General features: G+C 44.9%; 1 protein-coding gene across 1 annotated transcript; it reads left to right on the top strand.

The window, feature by feature from the left end:
* The first annotated feature begins 6,852 nt into the window (after window positions 1-6,852).
* LOC117970422 (hepatic lectin-like) lies at window positions 6,853-16,423 on the top strand. Its single transcript, XM_058994078.1, has 7 exons — window positions 6,853-6,892; window positions 7,120-7,206; window positions 9,162-9,278; window positions 9,724-9,837; window positions 10,576-10,721; window positions 12,779-12,903; window positions 16,228-16,423. Exons 1-7 carry the CDS (start codon window positions 6,853-6,855, stop codon window positions 16,400-16,402), a joined length of 804 nt encoding a protein of 267 aa, XP_058850061.1. The 3' UTR covers window positions 16,403-16,423.
* The last annotated feature ends 377 nt before the right edge of the window (window positions 16,424-16,800 follow it).

Raw genomic sequence — 16,800 nt, 5'->3', positions numbered from 1 at the left:
CACTTTATTGTTTTATTTTAATGTGTCGTTTATTTTTCAGTATGTTCTTTTATTGTCATCGTGAACATGTACTTCAATGCCTCATCTGACCCGCTTCTGATATTTTTGCTTTTTGCATACTTTTAAACATTCGTTTTCTTTTGAATATTCATAAACTGATTTACATTTTCTCCTCATTCCTCATCCACTCAAAATATTATATTTTCATGTATTACAATTTTGTTTTCGAACAAGTCAGTAGTTACCACGCCCAGCTGGGTAAGACAATGGATCCTTGGTTAGCTCTCCTTTAAGGCTGGGCAGTAATAATTTAAAGCCAGTAAGAGTTAAGGGAATGAATTTGATAAAGCCTTGTTTAGCGCTGCTTTAAGATGAACTTGATTTTAAAGCATTGTTAATAAGAGACTACTATCTGATGCTACGCTAGTAAAATGGTCAGATCAGATGTTCACTTCTCCTGTGTTTTGTTTGTCTTCACTCCCAGGAAGGGAAGACGATGTCACCTATGCTACAGTGAAGTTTGCAGAAGCTCCAAGCTCCCAGCAGCAGACAGAACCCAGCCGCACAGCGGGTGAGCCCATGAATAGCACTGCTGTCAGTGTCATCATGTTACATTATATTTTCCCTTACCTTTTCATGATATCTGGAATCATTCAGAGTGCTTCTTATTGTCAATACTCAGCCATGGTTTATTCCCTTTAGTCTGGGTGTTAAGGTGCTTTGACCTGAATTCAGGGCCAGCTCTTCAGTTCTAGCTGCCAGGTTCCCTTTACCCACACAGACTGGATCAGCAGAGTGTCTGTATTGTAGAGAGTGCAATCTAGTGAACACATACTGTGAATCAAGTTTCATTTTAAAACAACATCAGAACAGCCTTGCTGTATTTATCCACACACTCTGTTGAAACACCTGTTAACTAGCTCCTGAGCTGCAGCTTTGTGCACAGGGCTCACAGTGCTGGACTGTTTTAAAGAGCTCCTCAAGTTTGACATTGCTTTTCTAGAAGCTCTGAGCTCCCAACCTCTAACAGCACAGTGGGTGGGACAATATTATTTAAATAGCAGTGCTGCCCTGTGGCAGAGCAAGAGCTCTGCCTATAAATAGTGTGGTGCTTTGGTGGTGGTTGGCAGGGATGGGGTTAATTCCTGCTCCCAAATAGAATGATTGGTGTTAATTGGGATCAGCCACAACACATAAAAGGACAGCCCAGGACCCCATTTGAGGAGGAGGGAGTTTGGTGAGTTTTTTGTTTATCAGTTCAGTGAAGGCTCTGCCCAGCCTGAACAGTTTTTGTGTTTGTTAAAACCTTGTGCCTGTATTTGTTCCATTTAAGAGTCAGAAACTCCAGTTTCATAGAACCATAATTCTCCATATTGCGTTCAGTCGGTCTCAGGCCCTGACTTGCATAAGCTATAGGCCGGAGCTGGCCTTGTTGCTCATGTGCCAACACTGCGCCCAGGCCACTATGGCTGGCATCAATTTCTACCACAAATGGCTTTTCAAAATTAGAATATGCCAATACAGGGGCCTTCACTAACCTTATCTTCAGCTGTTGAAAGCCATCCTCACAGCCCTGGGACCAGGCAGACTCTATGGGAAGCTGAACTTTTGTTCCCTTCTTGGCCCCGCCACCAATCGATGGAGTGGTGCCGCTAACTTTGCAAACCCATCCACAAATCGCCGGTAGTAACTGGCAAACCCGAGGAAGGAGCACAACTCTTTGACAGCTGTAGGACAACGCCACCCTTTGACAACAGCAATTATTTTTCTGGATCGGTTGCTACTCCCGCTTCTGAGACAACATGTCTCAACTATTTTACCTCTTTCTGGAAGAAATGGCACTTTGAGAGCTTCACCTTCAACCCTTGATGCTGGAGTCTGCTTAACACCAACTCCAATCGCTGCAGATGTTCCTGTACAGTAGAGCACAGTAGCAAGGAATGGAAACTTTTATCACCAAAGATACGTTCCATGAGCCATTGAAAAGTGCCAGGGGCATTGCACAACCCAAAGGGCATTCGATTAAACTCAAACGACCCAAAGGGCGTACAAAAAGCTGTCTTAGCTCGATCCTGCCGACTACGCCAAATGTGGCGCCGGGCAACTTAGTTACTATTGCAACAGTAAGGTTCGACTATGCCACTTCTTAAATTTACCAGGAGCAAGAGGAACCCCGATATACCAATATCAAAATACTAATTAAACCAATCAGTTTAATCGCAAATGTTAACTCCCAAAAGGTTAAGGTTAGGTCCCCCACTCAAATCCCTTCAATTATATGAACACCAAGGAGGCAGGTATTAAAAGTACAAAAATTGATTTTATTAACAAAAATATTAAAAAGAATTATGACAAAATACAATGATTGTTGTAGCCAGACACTAGTAGTACTGCTTATGTCCACTAGAAAGAAAGGTCGTAAATCCTAGCAAGAAAACACACAAAAAGAGTAATACAATGCTACAAATCAAATGGGCGGAAACCACTGGGTGGTCCAAGCCATCGGGAGAAGCATCAAAATTCACACTGGACATTTCCATCAATGCCTTCCATAAGTTTACCAAAGCATCATCATTTTCTGTCAAATATTTACGATTTACGATATATTTTCATGTATTCCAATTTCGTTTTCGATCAAGTCAGTAGTTACCACGCCCAGCAATTGTCACAATACTCAGACTTTGATTGGCCAACATAATCAGGTGAGAGTGTGTTTGTGAAGTGAAAGAGAACCACGTTTGAATGTTATTTGATCCTCTGGCGTCTAAACATCCTAGGATATAGTGTAGTGCTGCTTATTACAATGTCAGATTCAAACAGCATTTTAATCAAATTATTGTGACAGTCTGGCTGGCAGTGGTGAGTGTGATGACGTCACGGACCAGGAAGTTACTGACACAAAAACAGTGGATGGGCGGGTGAAGCTGAGTGCAGTAGCACTCAGCGTATTTATTAACAAACAAAATAAAAGATTTAAACAAAACAACAAAACACAAAACAAAAGGGCACAAGGGCCAAACGAATCAACAAACAAACAAGTAAGTGTCGTGCTGGAGAATCCAGCATGTTTTAGCAATTGTTTTTTCAAATGTGACTCGCTCTCTCCGCTCCCCGTACTCTCCTCTGTACACCCAACAACAAGTGCAGAGAGCTGCAGGTTTATATACTCTGGCCGAGGGATTAACTAGTTGGTAATTATCTTATTATCCCTCGGCCAGAGTCTGCACGCGTTTGGTAAGGATGCATGACTGTCAGCTAGTTAAATAATCAGTAGCTGATCAGCCATGCATCCTCACAGGGTTTTTAAATATAATAATAAAAGACGCAGCGGTTTTTACCCGCGCCGTAAACAAAAATACAAATAATAATACATAGGGGCGGGACACTCCACCACACATGCCCCCCCTTGTGCGCAGCACACATGGCCTTTTCGGCCACCTCCCCCCTCAGTCTCAATGTCCTGGAAGAGGGGGAAGCAAGTTGCTTCTGGGGGGTGGCCATGGTGGAATTTCTGGCACCCCCCAATTCTTCGTGGCCGGCAGCTCCCTCTTCCGGGGCTCCCTCCACACTCTATCCTGCCGCGAAAGTGCGGCTGGGGGAGCTGGTCTCCTGACCTTCCCCCTCCTCTTCACGGCCGGCAGTTCCCCTCCGTGGGGCTCCGACCACATGATCTCCGGCCGCGAAAGTGCGGCTGGGGGAGCTGGTCTGACCTCCCCCCCTTTCTTCATGGCCGGCAGCTCCCCTCCGTGGGGCTCCGACCACATGATCTCCGGCCGCGAAAGTGCGGCTGGGGGAGCTGGTCTCCGGACCTCTCCCCCTTTCTTCATGGCCGTCCGTTACCCTCCGTAGGGCTCCGGCCATAGTGTAGTGACCCCAGGCGAAGCAGGATCCCTGGCGACCCCAGGCGAAGCAGGATCCCTGGCGACCCCAGGCGACGGCAGCGAACCCTCGGGAGGCGACGGCAGCGGACCCTCGGGAGGCGACGGCAGCGGACCCTCGGGAGGCAACGGCAGCGGACCCTCGGGAGGCGACGGCAGCGGACCCTCGGGAGGCGACGGCAGCGGACCCTCGGGAGGCGACGGCAGCGGCAGCGGACCCTCGGGAGGCGACGGCAGCGGATCCTCGGGAGGCGACGGCAGTGGCAGCGGACCCTCGGGAGGCGACAGCAGCGGCAGCGGACCCTCGGGAGGCGACGGCAGCGGCAGCGGACCCTCGGGAGGTGAACTCGGGAGGGGAGCCCCTGGCCATGGAGGCGGCAGCGGGAGCTCCACTTCTCCCTCATTCCCTGTAGCTGGTGGCTCTCCAGGTGATGCGGAGCAACAGGCAGCCCCAGGCGATGCGAGGCAGGCATCCCTGGGTGGTGCGAAGCAGGGGAGGAGCAGTCCTTCCCATGACGGTGGATGTGGAACCAGCAGGTATTCACCCTCTGCTGGTGGAGGTGGGAGGGGAAAGCAGTCCTCCCACAGCGGCTGAGACGGACCCAGCAGGTATTCACCCTCTGCTGGTGGAGGTGGGAGGGGCAAGCAGTCCTCCCACGGCGGTTGAGGCAGAACCAGCAGGCATTCACCCTCTGCTGGTGGAGGTGGGAGGGGCAAGCAGTCCTCCCACGGCGGTTGAGGCAGAACCAGCAGGCATTCACCCTCTGCTGGTGGAGGTGGGAGGGGCAAGCAGTCCTCCCACGACAGTGGAGGCGGAACCAGCAGGTATTCACCCTCTGCAGGTGGAGGTGGGAGGGGCAAGCAGTCCTCCCACGGCGGTTGAGGCAGAACCAGCAGGCATTCACCCTCTGCTGGTGGAGGTGGGAGGGGCAAGCAGTCCTCCCACGACGGTGGATGTGGAACCAGCAGGCATTCACCCTCTGCTGGTGGAGGTGGCGGAGGCAGAGGCAGCTCTTGCTGCTCTGCTCCTGGTGATGGTGGAGACAGAAGCAGCTCCTGCTGCTCTGCTCCTGGTAGTGGTGGAGGCAGAGGCGATGGGGCGGATGCTGGCCACTCAGAGGGAGGCTGTGGCGGTGCTGGCTCCCTCTGCTGTGGCGGCTGGGCTGGTGTGTGCAGTGCTCCCTTCAGCAGCATAAATAGGGGCTGCTGCGGAACACCAGCATCCTGCCCTTCTTGAGCCTGTAACTCCTCCCCTTCTGGCTCTTGGGACTGCAGCTTGGGTCCTAGGGCTGTGGAAGCCCCGACTTCCCTCTCTTCGGGCCATGGACGCACCGACTCCTCCCTTTTGGGCTGTGGACGCACCGACTCCCCCCTCTTGGGCTTAGGACGTTCGGGCTCCTCCCACTCAGGCGTAGGACGTTCGGGCTCCTCCCACTCAGGCGCAGGACGTTCGGGCTCCTCCCACTCAGGCGCTGGATGCACGCGCTCCCCCCTTCTGGGCGCCGGATGCACGCGCTCCCCCCTTCTGGGCGCCGGATGCACGCGCTCCCCCCTTCTGGGCGCCGGATGCACGCGCTCCCCCCTTCTGGGCGCCGGATGCACGCGCTCCGCCTCTTCATATTGCGTGGGGCATATGGCCAACGTGTGCCCATATGCCCCACAGCCAGGGCACAACTCCGCCACGAGGTTCACAATGTAAACCTCACAGTCATCCTCACCGATCTCCTCCTGCTGCTGCGGTTGCTGTTGCTGCAGCCTACCTCTCCCCCTTCTCTTCCTGCTCCTTCTCCCTGCCTTCCTCTCCTGGGCCAATTCCTCCTCTTTGAGGCAGGTGAGGCAGGTTTCCTGATCCACCTGCGGCGATGGTATGGCCTTCAGGTGGATCCACTCCTCCGCAGTCTCCACCTCACCTCGATCAAAGGCCTGCACAAAGAGGGGGACTTCATATGGGCACACCTCAGGGAAGTGCCCATACTCCAGGCAGGCGAGGCACCATGTAGCTCCTCCTTCCTTTAACTCCCTCTGATGCGCATGCCACCTCTCCATGTAGGCATCCACTTTATCCATTTTTTTTTTTTTTTTTTTTTTTTCAAACACAAAAAAACACTATTTGAAAAAACGAAAACAAAAAAAACCTTCCTTTGCTGTTCCTGGTCCGGCTGTTGGAGGCGTTGTTTGTCCCACGCAGGACACAATATGTGTCAGTCTGGCTGGCAGTGGTGAGTGTGATGACGTCACGGACCAGGAAGTTACTGACACAAAAACAGTGGATGGGCGGGTGAAGCTGAGTGCAGTAGCACTCAGCGTATTTATTAACAAACAAAATAAAAGATTTAAACAAAACAACAAAACACAAAACAAAAGGGCACAAGGGCCACACGAATCAACAAACAAACAAGTAAGTAAGTGTCGTGCTGGAGAATCCAGCATGTTTTAGCAATTGTTTTTTTCAAATGTGACTCACTCTCTCCGCTCCCCGTACTCTCCTCTGTACACCCAACCACCTCGAGTGCAGAGAACTGCAGGTTTATATACTCTGGCCGAGGGATTAACTAGTTGGTAATTATCTTATTATCCCTCGGCCAGAGTCTGCACGCGTTTGGTAAGGATGCATGACTGTCAGCTAGTTAAATAATCAGTAGCTGATCAGCCATGCATCCTCACGGGGTTTTTAAATATAATAATAAAAGACGCAGCGGTTTTTACCCGCGCCGTAAACAAAAATACAAATAATAATACATAGGGGCGGGACACTCCGCCACAATTTTCTATCAAATAGTACCAGGATAATATTGAATAATAGACAAAAATCGGTTATAAATCAGAACAAACCGACGTCCTGTTAAAAAAAAAATCCTGTAATTTTCTGGTAAAACTCGGAATAAACTGGAAACGCGGAACATTAGTTATATTTTATCAGTTATTTTTAAGGCTTATTTTGTATTCATAAATGCATTGTGTACCTGCTGTGCATATGAGTACCTGCACTTTTCTGTTGAGAATTTTACCCCTGGGTAAGACAATGGAGTCTTGGTTAGCTCTCCTTTAAAGGCTGGGCAGTAATAATTTAAAGCCAGCAAGAGGTAAGGGAATGGATTTGATAAAGCCTTGTTTAGTGCTGCTTTAAGTTGAACTTGATTTTAAAGCATTGTTAATAAGAGCCTACTATCTGATGCTCTGCTAGTAAAATGGTCAGATCAGATATTCACTTCTCCTGTGTTTTGTTTGTCTTCACTCCCAGGAAGGGAAGACGATGTCACCTATGCTACAGTGAAGTTTGCAGAAGCTCCAAGCTCCCAGCAGCAGACAGACCCCAGCCGCACAGCGGGTGAGCCCATGAATAGCACTGCTGTCAGTGTCATCATGTTACATTACATTCTCCCTTACCTTTTCATGATGTCTGGAATCATTCAGAGTGCTTCTTATTGTCAATACTCAGCCATGGTTTATTCCCTTTAGTCTGGGTGTTAAGGTGCTTTGACCTGAATTCAGGACCAGCTCTTCAGTTCTAGCTGCCAGGTTCCCTTTACCCACACAGACTGGATCAGCAGAGTGTCTGTATTGTAGAGAGTGCAATCTAGTGAACACATACTGTGAATCAAGTTTCCTTTTAAAACAACAGCAGAACAGCCTTGCTGTATTTATCCACACACCCTGTTGAAACACCTGTTAACTAGCTCCTGAGCTGCAGCTTTGTGCACAGGGCTCGCAGTGCTGGACTGTTTTAAAGAGCTCCTCAAGTTTGACATTGCTTTTGCAGAAGCTCTGAGCTCCCAGCCTCTAACAGCAGAGTGGGTGGGACAATGTTATTTAAATAGCAATGCTGCCCTGTGGCAGAGCAAGAGCTCTGCCTATAAATAGTGTGGTGCTTTGGTGGTGGTTGGCAGGGATGGGGTTAATTCCTGTTCCCAAATAGAATGTTTGGTGTTAATTGGCTGGCCTCCCTGCGTCCGCCACCCGTCCGCTTCAGCTCATCTTGGCTGGCCTCCCTGCGTCCGCCACCCGTCCGCTCCAGCTCATCCCGAACTCCGCTGCTCGCCTGGTGTTCTCTCTGCCTCGCTTCTCCCACGCAACTCCACTCCTCTGCTCACTCCACTGGCTACCGATCACCACTCGCATCCAGTTCAAGACTCTTGTACTAGCCTACAGATGCCTTGACCAGACTGCACTCAGCTACCTCCAGACCCTCATCTCTCCCTACACCCCCATTCGACCTCTCCACTCCTCCTGCACTAGAAGACTGGCTCTACCTCCTCTATGCTCCCTTGCCTCCAGAGCCCGCTCCTTCTCCACCCTCGCCCCGCAGTGGTGGAATGACCTTCCTACAGATGTCAGGACTGCCCAGTCCCTGACCACCTTCCGGCGCCTCCTCAAGACTCACCTCTTCAGACAGCACCTGTAGAACTCCTCTTTTTTTCCCTCTGGACACTTATCACTCTTCCTTAAATGCGCTTTATTTGCTCTTATCTGCCCCCTATTTTACTGCATTTAACCCTGTACTTTAGAGTACTGTAATCTGTCAAGTGTTATTTAATCTGTAGTATTTTGTATTTAATTATATCCTGATGTAACTATCACTGACACTGTTATCTGCTCCGTTAGTGAATCGTATTTTGTTATACACGTACTTGCTAGAACCAAAGTCATTGCATTTATCTTGCTCTTAATTGTATTATTACTTGTACTGTGATTCTTGAAATGTATTTTTGTTTACGACTGTAAGTCGCCCTGGATAAGGGCGTCTGCTAAGAAATAAATAATAATAATAATAATAATAATAATAATAATAATTGGGAGCAGCCACAACACATAAAAGGACAGCCCAGGACCCCATTTGAGGAGGAGGGAGTTTGGTGAGAATTTTGTTTATCAGATCAGTGAAGGCTCTGCCCAGCCTGAACAGTTTTTGTGTTTTGTTAAAACCGTGTCCTTGTATTTGTTCCTGTTTGTATTTTGGTTTTATTTTGTTAATTAAATGTGCGCTTTGGCGCTCAAACTGCAGCTTCTGAGTCTCTGTCTCGCTGCTATCCTGTCACATGCCCATGTCATCTCACTTCTTTAGTGACAACTGCATGGGCACATCACTATCTGAAAAATATCTTTGTCCTACAGAAACAAACATGGATTTCTGCTGTGAGACTGGCAAGGATTTCATGAAGTCTTTTCTATACCGCAGTGTATCTTTGACTGAGTGTTTGAAGTCCAGAAAGTCCAGTACACAGTATACTAAAGTTTCTTTAGTATACTGTGTACTGTATCCTGAGCTGTGTTCTCTCTCCTCAGACCCCACCCCGCCTGTGAGTGCTGCTGGCAAAGCCTCTTCATACAGACAGCCTGCACTGGTCTTCCTCATCCTGTGCTGTCTCTTACTGGCTGCCATCATCTCCCTCGCTGTCTATCGTGAGTATTCAAACACTGCTGTTTGTTAGCAGGGTTTCAAATCGCTCGTGTGGTATTCTCTAACTTAATCATCACCTCACAATGGTGCCATTTCACAAACAACTGATTAAAAGTTTTGTTTTTAAAAGTCCAAGTTGATGAATTAAATAAAGTTTGGTTGATTCAATACAATTTCAAGTTCATGAAACCCTTCTAAACTGATGTTGAACCTCAAGGAAAGTGTCATGAATATCAAACTTGTATTCACATAAATGGACTTGTGCAAAGAGCATTCAGATACCAGTTTCCCATGACCAGTACGTGAAGCATGGACAGCGAATATCACTGCATTTCAAAGTCAGATTTACTGAACTGATTAATCAGCTTTAAACATGCACACAACAAGCTGGTTGAGTGCATTGGACTGAACAAAACTAATTCACGCTTGTCTATTTGTTTTTCTCAGTTTTCAGAGCTAAAGACACTGAGAAATACACCAGCCCGTCCACAAATGATTCATCATTACTGAATCAGCTGCAGCACAATAACAGGCTCAGTGAAACTCATTCTGAGCTGCAGAGTAAGTATAGCAAGCTCTCTGGATCTCATTCTAATCTGCAGAGTAACTATAGCAGGCTCAATGAAACTCATTCTGAGCTGCAGAGTAACTATAGCAGGCTTTTACAAAATCAGAGCCAGCTACTAGATGAGAAAAACACACTCCAAAAAGAAAATTCAGAATTGAAAAAGAACAATACTGAGCTTTCTGTGAAATCATCACTCTTGGATAAATACTGTCCTCTCAAAGAAGGCTCTTCAAAGGGTGAGTTGTGAATTCTATAGATTCCCATCATTATTATCATTAACAGACTGGACTGGTAGGGAAGGGAGAGAGAGAGGCAGCATTCACCTATCTACTGCATATCTCTCTCGATCCAGACGGGTCAGGTTTGACTGGTTTGAAGAGCACAGCATCGACTGGGGCTGGGGTACTCAATGGGGTATCAGTCTTGGCTATCAGTCCAGTCACCTCTGCCCCACCCCTAGTTCTGCATTCATGGAACATGAAGAATATTGAAGGAAGCAAGCAAGGGCTCTGAGTGATGAGATTAAACAGGGGGACAAATAAAGCAACCCTCCCCATTTACTGATATGTCCCAGTACTAGTTGGAGGGGAGGGGGGATGCAGTATCCTTCTGATAAAATCATGTTAATGCTAATGCTGAGAATCTAGCCCTGTTTTGTAGGTTCAGCCCCCTTCTTCAGATCTCCAGGTGTTTCTGTTTAACATGCACTGCTTCTTTCTCTCATTGTGCAGAGCGGGGTTGTTCTTCAGAGAAGTGGATGCAGTTCAATGGAAAGTGCTACTACTTCTCAACTGATACAATGAACTGGCACTCCAGCCGGGCTAGCTGTGTGTCAATGGGAGCAGACCTGGTGATTATAGAGAGCGAGGCAGAGCAGGTACAGTTTGACCATCATCCTTACAGAGCTGTGTTTATAAAGATCATGAAACACCAGGCAGCTTCCAGGAAACTGCTTTACTGGCAGCTGTTGAAGCCACTATTATTATTATTATTATTATTATTATTATTATTATTATTATTATTATTTATTTCTTAGCAGACACCCTTATCCAGGGTGACTTACAATTGTTACAAGATATCACATTATCTTTACATACAACTACCCATTTATACAGTTGGGTTTTTACTGGAGCAATCTAGGTAAAGTACCTTCCTCAAGGGTACAGAAGCAGTGTCCCTCACCTGGGATTGAACACACGACCCTCTGGTCAAGAGTCCAGAGCCCTAACCACTACTCCACACTGCTGCCCTACTACTCCACACTAGTTGACTGTGACATTTTCAAACAATTTCAAACCAAGCTGCTCAAATCAAATTACTTGAAAATGCCTCCACTCCTCCAAGTAGCTGCTGGAAAAGTGGCTGGAAGTTGACTTGTGTTTCCTGGGTTTAAGTCTTCTACCCCCTGGGCTTCTAGGGTCCTGCTGGCCATTCAGCCTCCATAGCCTCTAGACTAGAGATTCTCAAACTGCACAGCAGTATAGTAAATACTGAATGGATTGTAACAAGGCAGCGCATAGTGGCACAACTTGAAAATTGAATTCATTTTTGTTTCCTTATTCCCAGAAAAATAATAATAGAATTAGTAGAGGTTCCTGCACACAAGTACATTTTAATTGGCAGTACAGCAATCTCCAGCAACGCTTACAAATACATCAAGACAAGTCAGATAATGTTTGTCCAATGGCTGTTTATTAATACAATGATTTGTGATTTACACATGAGGTAGTTCAGGGGGAAATCTGGGACTAATAATACAACGAATCCTAGTGAGCCGCTGCAGCACCACTAACTCCCACTTACTTGTAAGTCGGGGCCCCTTAAGATCATTATGCTTTTACCTGGTCTGTATTGAATTAACCAATTTTACCTGACTATGGCTACAAAGACAGGCCAGCAACCTGACCCCCCCCCAGTTAGTGTCAGCACCAGCACGACCCCAAGGTATCTAACTTACAAAGTTATGGCTAATTAATAAAACTCCAAAAATACATTAACACGATTTACAGGCCAACTATAAATATATTAAAACTATTAAAATAGCCAAACATGATGATTAAAAAAATAATTAAAACCTATATCATTAACCTGTGCAAACTCCCCATTATTAAATTAGTAGCTATTTAATAACAACCAAAACTACTTTCTTTAAGCCACCCTCGCCCTAACCTGATCCACACCCTGAAGCAGCACTGTAGGCAGAAATTATCTCAGTTTGCCCTCTACAATCTGTCCGGACACAGCACCTCAGCCTTTCATCTCCACAACCCCAGACAGCTCAAGTGTTCTGCTCACTTCAGGGGATCACAGAGGCTTGATCTTGAAATACACAGGGAGAGACGAAGCGCAGATCACAGCAGCCTGTTCTCTAACCCTATTCTGCAGTTTTTAAATCTCCCGGAGATCATTTCAGTTTCAAGGGGGCATTTTGATTGGGAGTTTCCTGATTGCTCTCACTTGGCAATCCTCTCCCAATCGGACTGTTTGTCACTAATGTCTTAGGCATTCATATTCACTCCACACGTGTACAATAAAGAAACAAAACGGGGCTCAATTATAAAATATTACAAATCAAACAAAGTGAAACACAAACATCTAATAAAATAGAAGTAAACCGTGATATGTGGCTTAATCAGAAAAACAAACTAGTACACAATAGTGCCCTCCCAGCCAAACCCTGCCCTCCTTCAATCCTGCAGAGAACACTGAGTTCACACACTGACATCATGAACACAAGACAATGTGAGCTTTATGAAACCCCCACTGCCACAGACAGGCTCTCGTATAATCAGCTGAAAGCTACTCACCCCTCTTGCTGTCATTTAAAGGAAGGTTTGCTCTTTCTTTAAAAAGGGGGAGTGCTCTTACATTTCCACTAGGGGGCAGCTGACTGGTACATCTCCACTAGAACTGACAGGAGTATTTTCTGTTTAGAGATTCTTATTGAATGCAGCTAAAGCCCAGACTGCAGGGAATCGCTACTGGATTGGCCTGACTGATGCTGTTACTGAAGGAGCCTGGCTCTGGGTGGACGGCACTCCTCTCAATGACAAGGCAAAGTAAGAGCTTTAATCTCATTCTGAAATCACTGCTGAGGATTAAAAGGATAAAGCAGCAAACAACCTAGTCATTTTCTACTGACATTAGAACATAAGAACATAAGAAAGTTTACAAACGAGAGGAGGCCATTCAGCCCATCTTGCTCGTTTGGTTGTTAGTAGCGTATTGATCCCAGAATCTCATCAAGCAGCTTCTTGAAGGATCAACAACATTACTGGGGAGTTGGTTCCAGACCATCACAATTCTCTGTTTAAAAAAGTGCCTCCTATTTTCTGTTCTGAATGCCCCTTTATCTAATCTCCATTTGTGACTCCTGGTCCTTGTTTCTTTTTTCAGGTAAAAAAAGTCCCCTGGGTCAATATTGTCGACACCTTTTAGGATTTTGAATGTTTGAATCAGATCGTCGCGTAGTCTTCTTTGTTCAAGACTGAATAGATTCAATTCTTTTAGCCTGTCTGCATATGACATGCCTTTTAAACCCGGGATAATTCTGGTTGCCCTTCTTTGCACTCTTTCTCTAGCAGCAATATCCTTTTTGTAACAAAGTGACCAAAATTGAACACAATATTCAAGGTGAGGTCTTACTAATGCATTGTAAAGTTTTAGCATTACTTCCCTTGATTTAAATTCAACACTTCTCACAATATATCCGAGCATCTTGTTGGCCTTTTTTATAGCTTCCCCACATTGTCTAGATGAAGACATTTCTGAGTCAACATAAACTCCTAGGTCTTTTTCATAGTTCCCTTCTTCAATTTCTGTATCTCCCATATGATATTTATAATGCACATTTTTACTGCCTGCATGCAATACTTTACACTTTTCTCTATTAAATGTCATTTGCCATGTGTCTGCCCAGTTCTGAATGCTGTCTAGATCATTTTGAATGACCTTTGCTGCTGCAACAGTGTTTGCCACTCCTCCTATTTTTTTGCCGTCTGCAAATTTAACAAGTTTGCTTACTATACCAGAATCTAAATCATTAATGTAGATTAGTAATAGCAGAGGACCTAATACTGATCCCTGTGGTACTCCACTGGTTACCTCGCTCCACTTTGAGGTTTCTCCTCTAATCAGTACTTTCTGTTTTTTACATGTTAACCACTCCCTAATCCATGTGCATGCATTTCCTTGAATCCCTACTGCGTTCAGTTTGAGAATTAATCTTTTATGCAGGACTTTGTCAAAAGCTTTCTGGAAATCTAAATAAACCATGTCGTATGCTTTGCAATTATCCATTGTAAATGTTGCATCCTCAAAAAAATCAAGCAGGTTAGTTAGACATGATCTCCCTTTCCTAAAACCATCTGACTGTCTCCCAGGATATTGTTACCATATAGGTAATTTTCCATTTTAGATTTTATTACAGTTTCCATAAGTTTACATATAATAGAAGTCAGGCTTATTGGTCTGTAGTTACCTGGTTCGGTTTTGTCTCCCTTTTTGTGGATCGGTATTACGTTTGCAATTTTCCAGTCTGTCGGTACAACCCCTGTGTAAAGAAACTGTTGCATGATCTTGGTTAGCGGTTTGTAAATAACTTCTTTCATTTCTTTGAGTACTATTGGGAGGATCTCATCCGGCCCAGGGGATTTGTTTATTTTAAGAGCTCCTAGTCCCTTTAACACTTCTGCCTCTGTTATGCTAAAGTTATTTAAAATTGGATAGGAACAGGTCAACATGTGGGGCATGTTGTCCGTGTCCTCCTTTGTAAAAACCTGTGAAATGTAATCATTTAATATATTTGTTATTTTTTTTTCTTCATCTATGATTTTGCCATTTGTGTCTCTTAGAATGTTCTCTTGCTGTTATAATTTTGGAAAAACATTTTGGAATTGGTTTTAGCCCCCTTAGCAATATTGATTTCTATCTCTCTCTTGGCCTTTCTAACTTCCTTTTTGACTTGTGTTTGCAGTTCCAAGTTCTCTTTCTGTGTACTATGTTTTTGGTCCCTTAAACGCTCTGTAAATTGCCTTTTTTCGCTGAATATTTTTTTTAAAAACAGCCATCCTTTTTCTGTGGATGTTTTCTCTATTTTACTCCAATCTACTTCTGTTAGTCTCTGTTTCATTCCTTCATAGTTTGCTTTTCTAAAATTGTAAACCTTAGCTTTAGTCATTACTTTGGGGGTTTTAAAAAATACTCAAATGAGACCAATGGCTCTCTGACCTGTTTTAGTTATTCTGTCTTCGTTATTTGAAAAGACTAAATCAAGGCATGCCTCCCCTCTAGTCGGTGCCTTGACAAATTGCGTTAGGAAGCAGTCATTTGTCATTTCCACCATTTCAATTTCGTCCGTTGTGCTCCCCACCGGGTTCTCCCATTTTATACGGGGGAAGTTGAAATCCCCCATTAGTATGGCTTCTCCTTTTCTACACGCATTTCGAATGTCATTGTATAACAGATTATTTTGCTCGGTGTCTGAATTTGGCGGTCTATACCATGCTCCTGTTATTATGCCCCTTGAATTTTTGTCCATTATTCTGACCCATATTGATTCTGCATTGTTTTCTTTGTCCAGATTTAACACCTGGGCTTCAAGACTATTTCTTATGTATAGCGCTACTGTTGCACCCTTAAAAAGAAACACGCAGCAGTCCACTTTCTTCTTCTTTTAGCAACTTTATTAAGCCACGGTCCGAATCAGTTTTTAACAAAGCAAGGCATATCACTTCTTTCGTACATACAACTCAGGTTTTTTCTGCTCACAGATCTAGCATTTTTAGTTGTATTTTCTTATTTTTCCCATATGTAGCCGTTCACTGTTATCACATGCGCACACTTCCTTTTTTTCGTTCGTTTTTCACGCTGTGACCTTCAACCTCTCTACTTTCAAAACTGTCTACGTCTTAAAGGTACAGTGCTCCATTACAAACTAATGCTCAAGATTCATATTTTTATTCCTAGCATTTTCTAGGGCTCAACACTACCCCTCCGCCTCTTCTGTCCTGCCTGTCTTTCCTATACAGTGTATACCCACTAATATCATATTCGTCTCCATCACTCTCAGACAACCAAGTTTCTGTAACACCTATCACATCGTAGTTACTTGTTAGTGCAGTAGCTTCAAGTTCTAACATTTTGTTTGTGAGACTTCTAGCATTAAGATAAATACATTTAATACATTACCTGAGTTGTTGCCCTTGTTTTGATGTGGTCTCCCTTCTGTTTTTTGTTTTCTCCCCCCTTCCTTTCTGTGTGATAGTGACTGACATTGCTCCTCATCTCTTTCACTAAGTGCTGATTAAGTGTTGCAGTTAAACAGTGAGCATGTCCAGTTTAGTGCTGTGATACTGACTGGCATTGCTCCTCATCTCTTTCAGATACTGGTACCGTAATGAGCCTGATGACTGGAAGGGAGATGAGGACTCGTCCGGGCAGGATTGTGCAGAACTTATGTCCATGTCAGATACCCTCAAAGCCTGGTCTGATCAATCGTGCACACAGCAACCCAATAGATGGATTTGTGAAACCATGGCAGTGATAATCAATATATAAAACCAATGTGGGTCTGTTTCACTTTATCTCTTTATTTAGAAAGCAAACACGCTACAAAATGAATCCCACAAGTTACATTTCAGTTTATAAACTATGGTATCCAAGTATTTGTATGAAATATATAAAAAATACACATAAAAAAATCAAACCATAGCTTTTATAAAGTGTTTGTTGATTCAAATGGCATTTTGATATATATATATATATATATATATATATATATATTGTAAACGACCGGCACTCACTCGGGTTCGTGCCCCTTTAAAATCAGGACCCAGCACACAGAAATGGAGTTTTCAAGCGCTGTCGCGCTATTATTTTAATAAACACAAAATTAAAACAAATACAAAACAAACACCTAACTCCGATTTGGAGCACTTACTACACAGGTTTTTCCC

Source organism: Acipenser ruthenus, chromosome 20 (genome assembly GCF_902713425.1).
Source record: "Acipenser ruthenus chromosome 20, fAciRut3.2 maternal haplotype, whole genome shotgun sequence".
NCBI lineage: Eukaryota > Metazoa > Chordata > Actinopteri > Acipenseriformes > Acipenseridae > Acipenser > Acipenser ruthenus.
The sequence above is the reverse complement of the archived record's forward strand: the minus strand, read 5'-3'. Positions and strand labels throughout refer to the sequence as shown.

Excerpts from the sequence above, each read along its gene's own strand:
- LOC117970422 (XM_058994078.1), top strand. The coding sequence starts at position 6,853 with ATGAGTACCTGCACTTTTCTGTTGAGAATTTTACCCCTGG. Across the intron at positions 9,838-10,575 it reads AACTCATTCTGAGCTGCAGA|AGCGGGGTTGTTCTTCAGAG; the intron begins GTAAGTATAGCA and ends CTCATTGTGCAG. Across the intron at positions 12,904-16,227 it reads CCTCTCAATGACAAGGCAAA|ATACTGGTACCGTAATGAGC; the intron begins GTAAGAGCTTTA and ends CATCTCTTTCAG.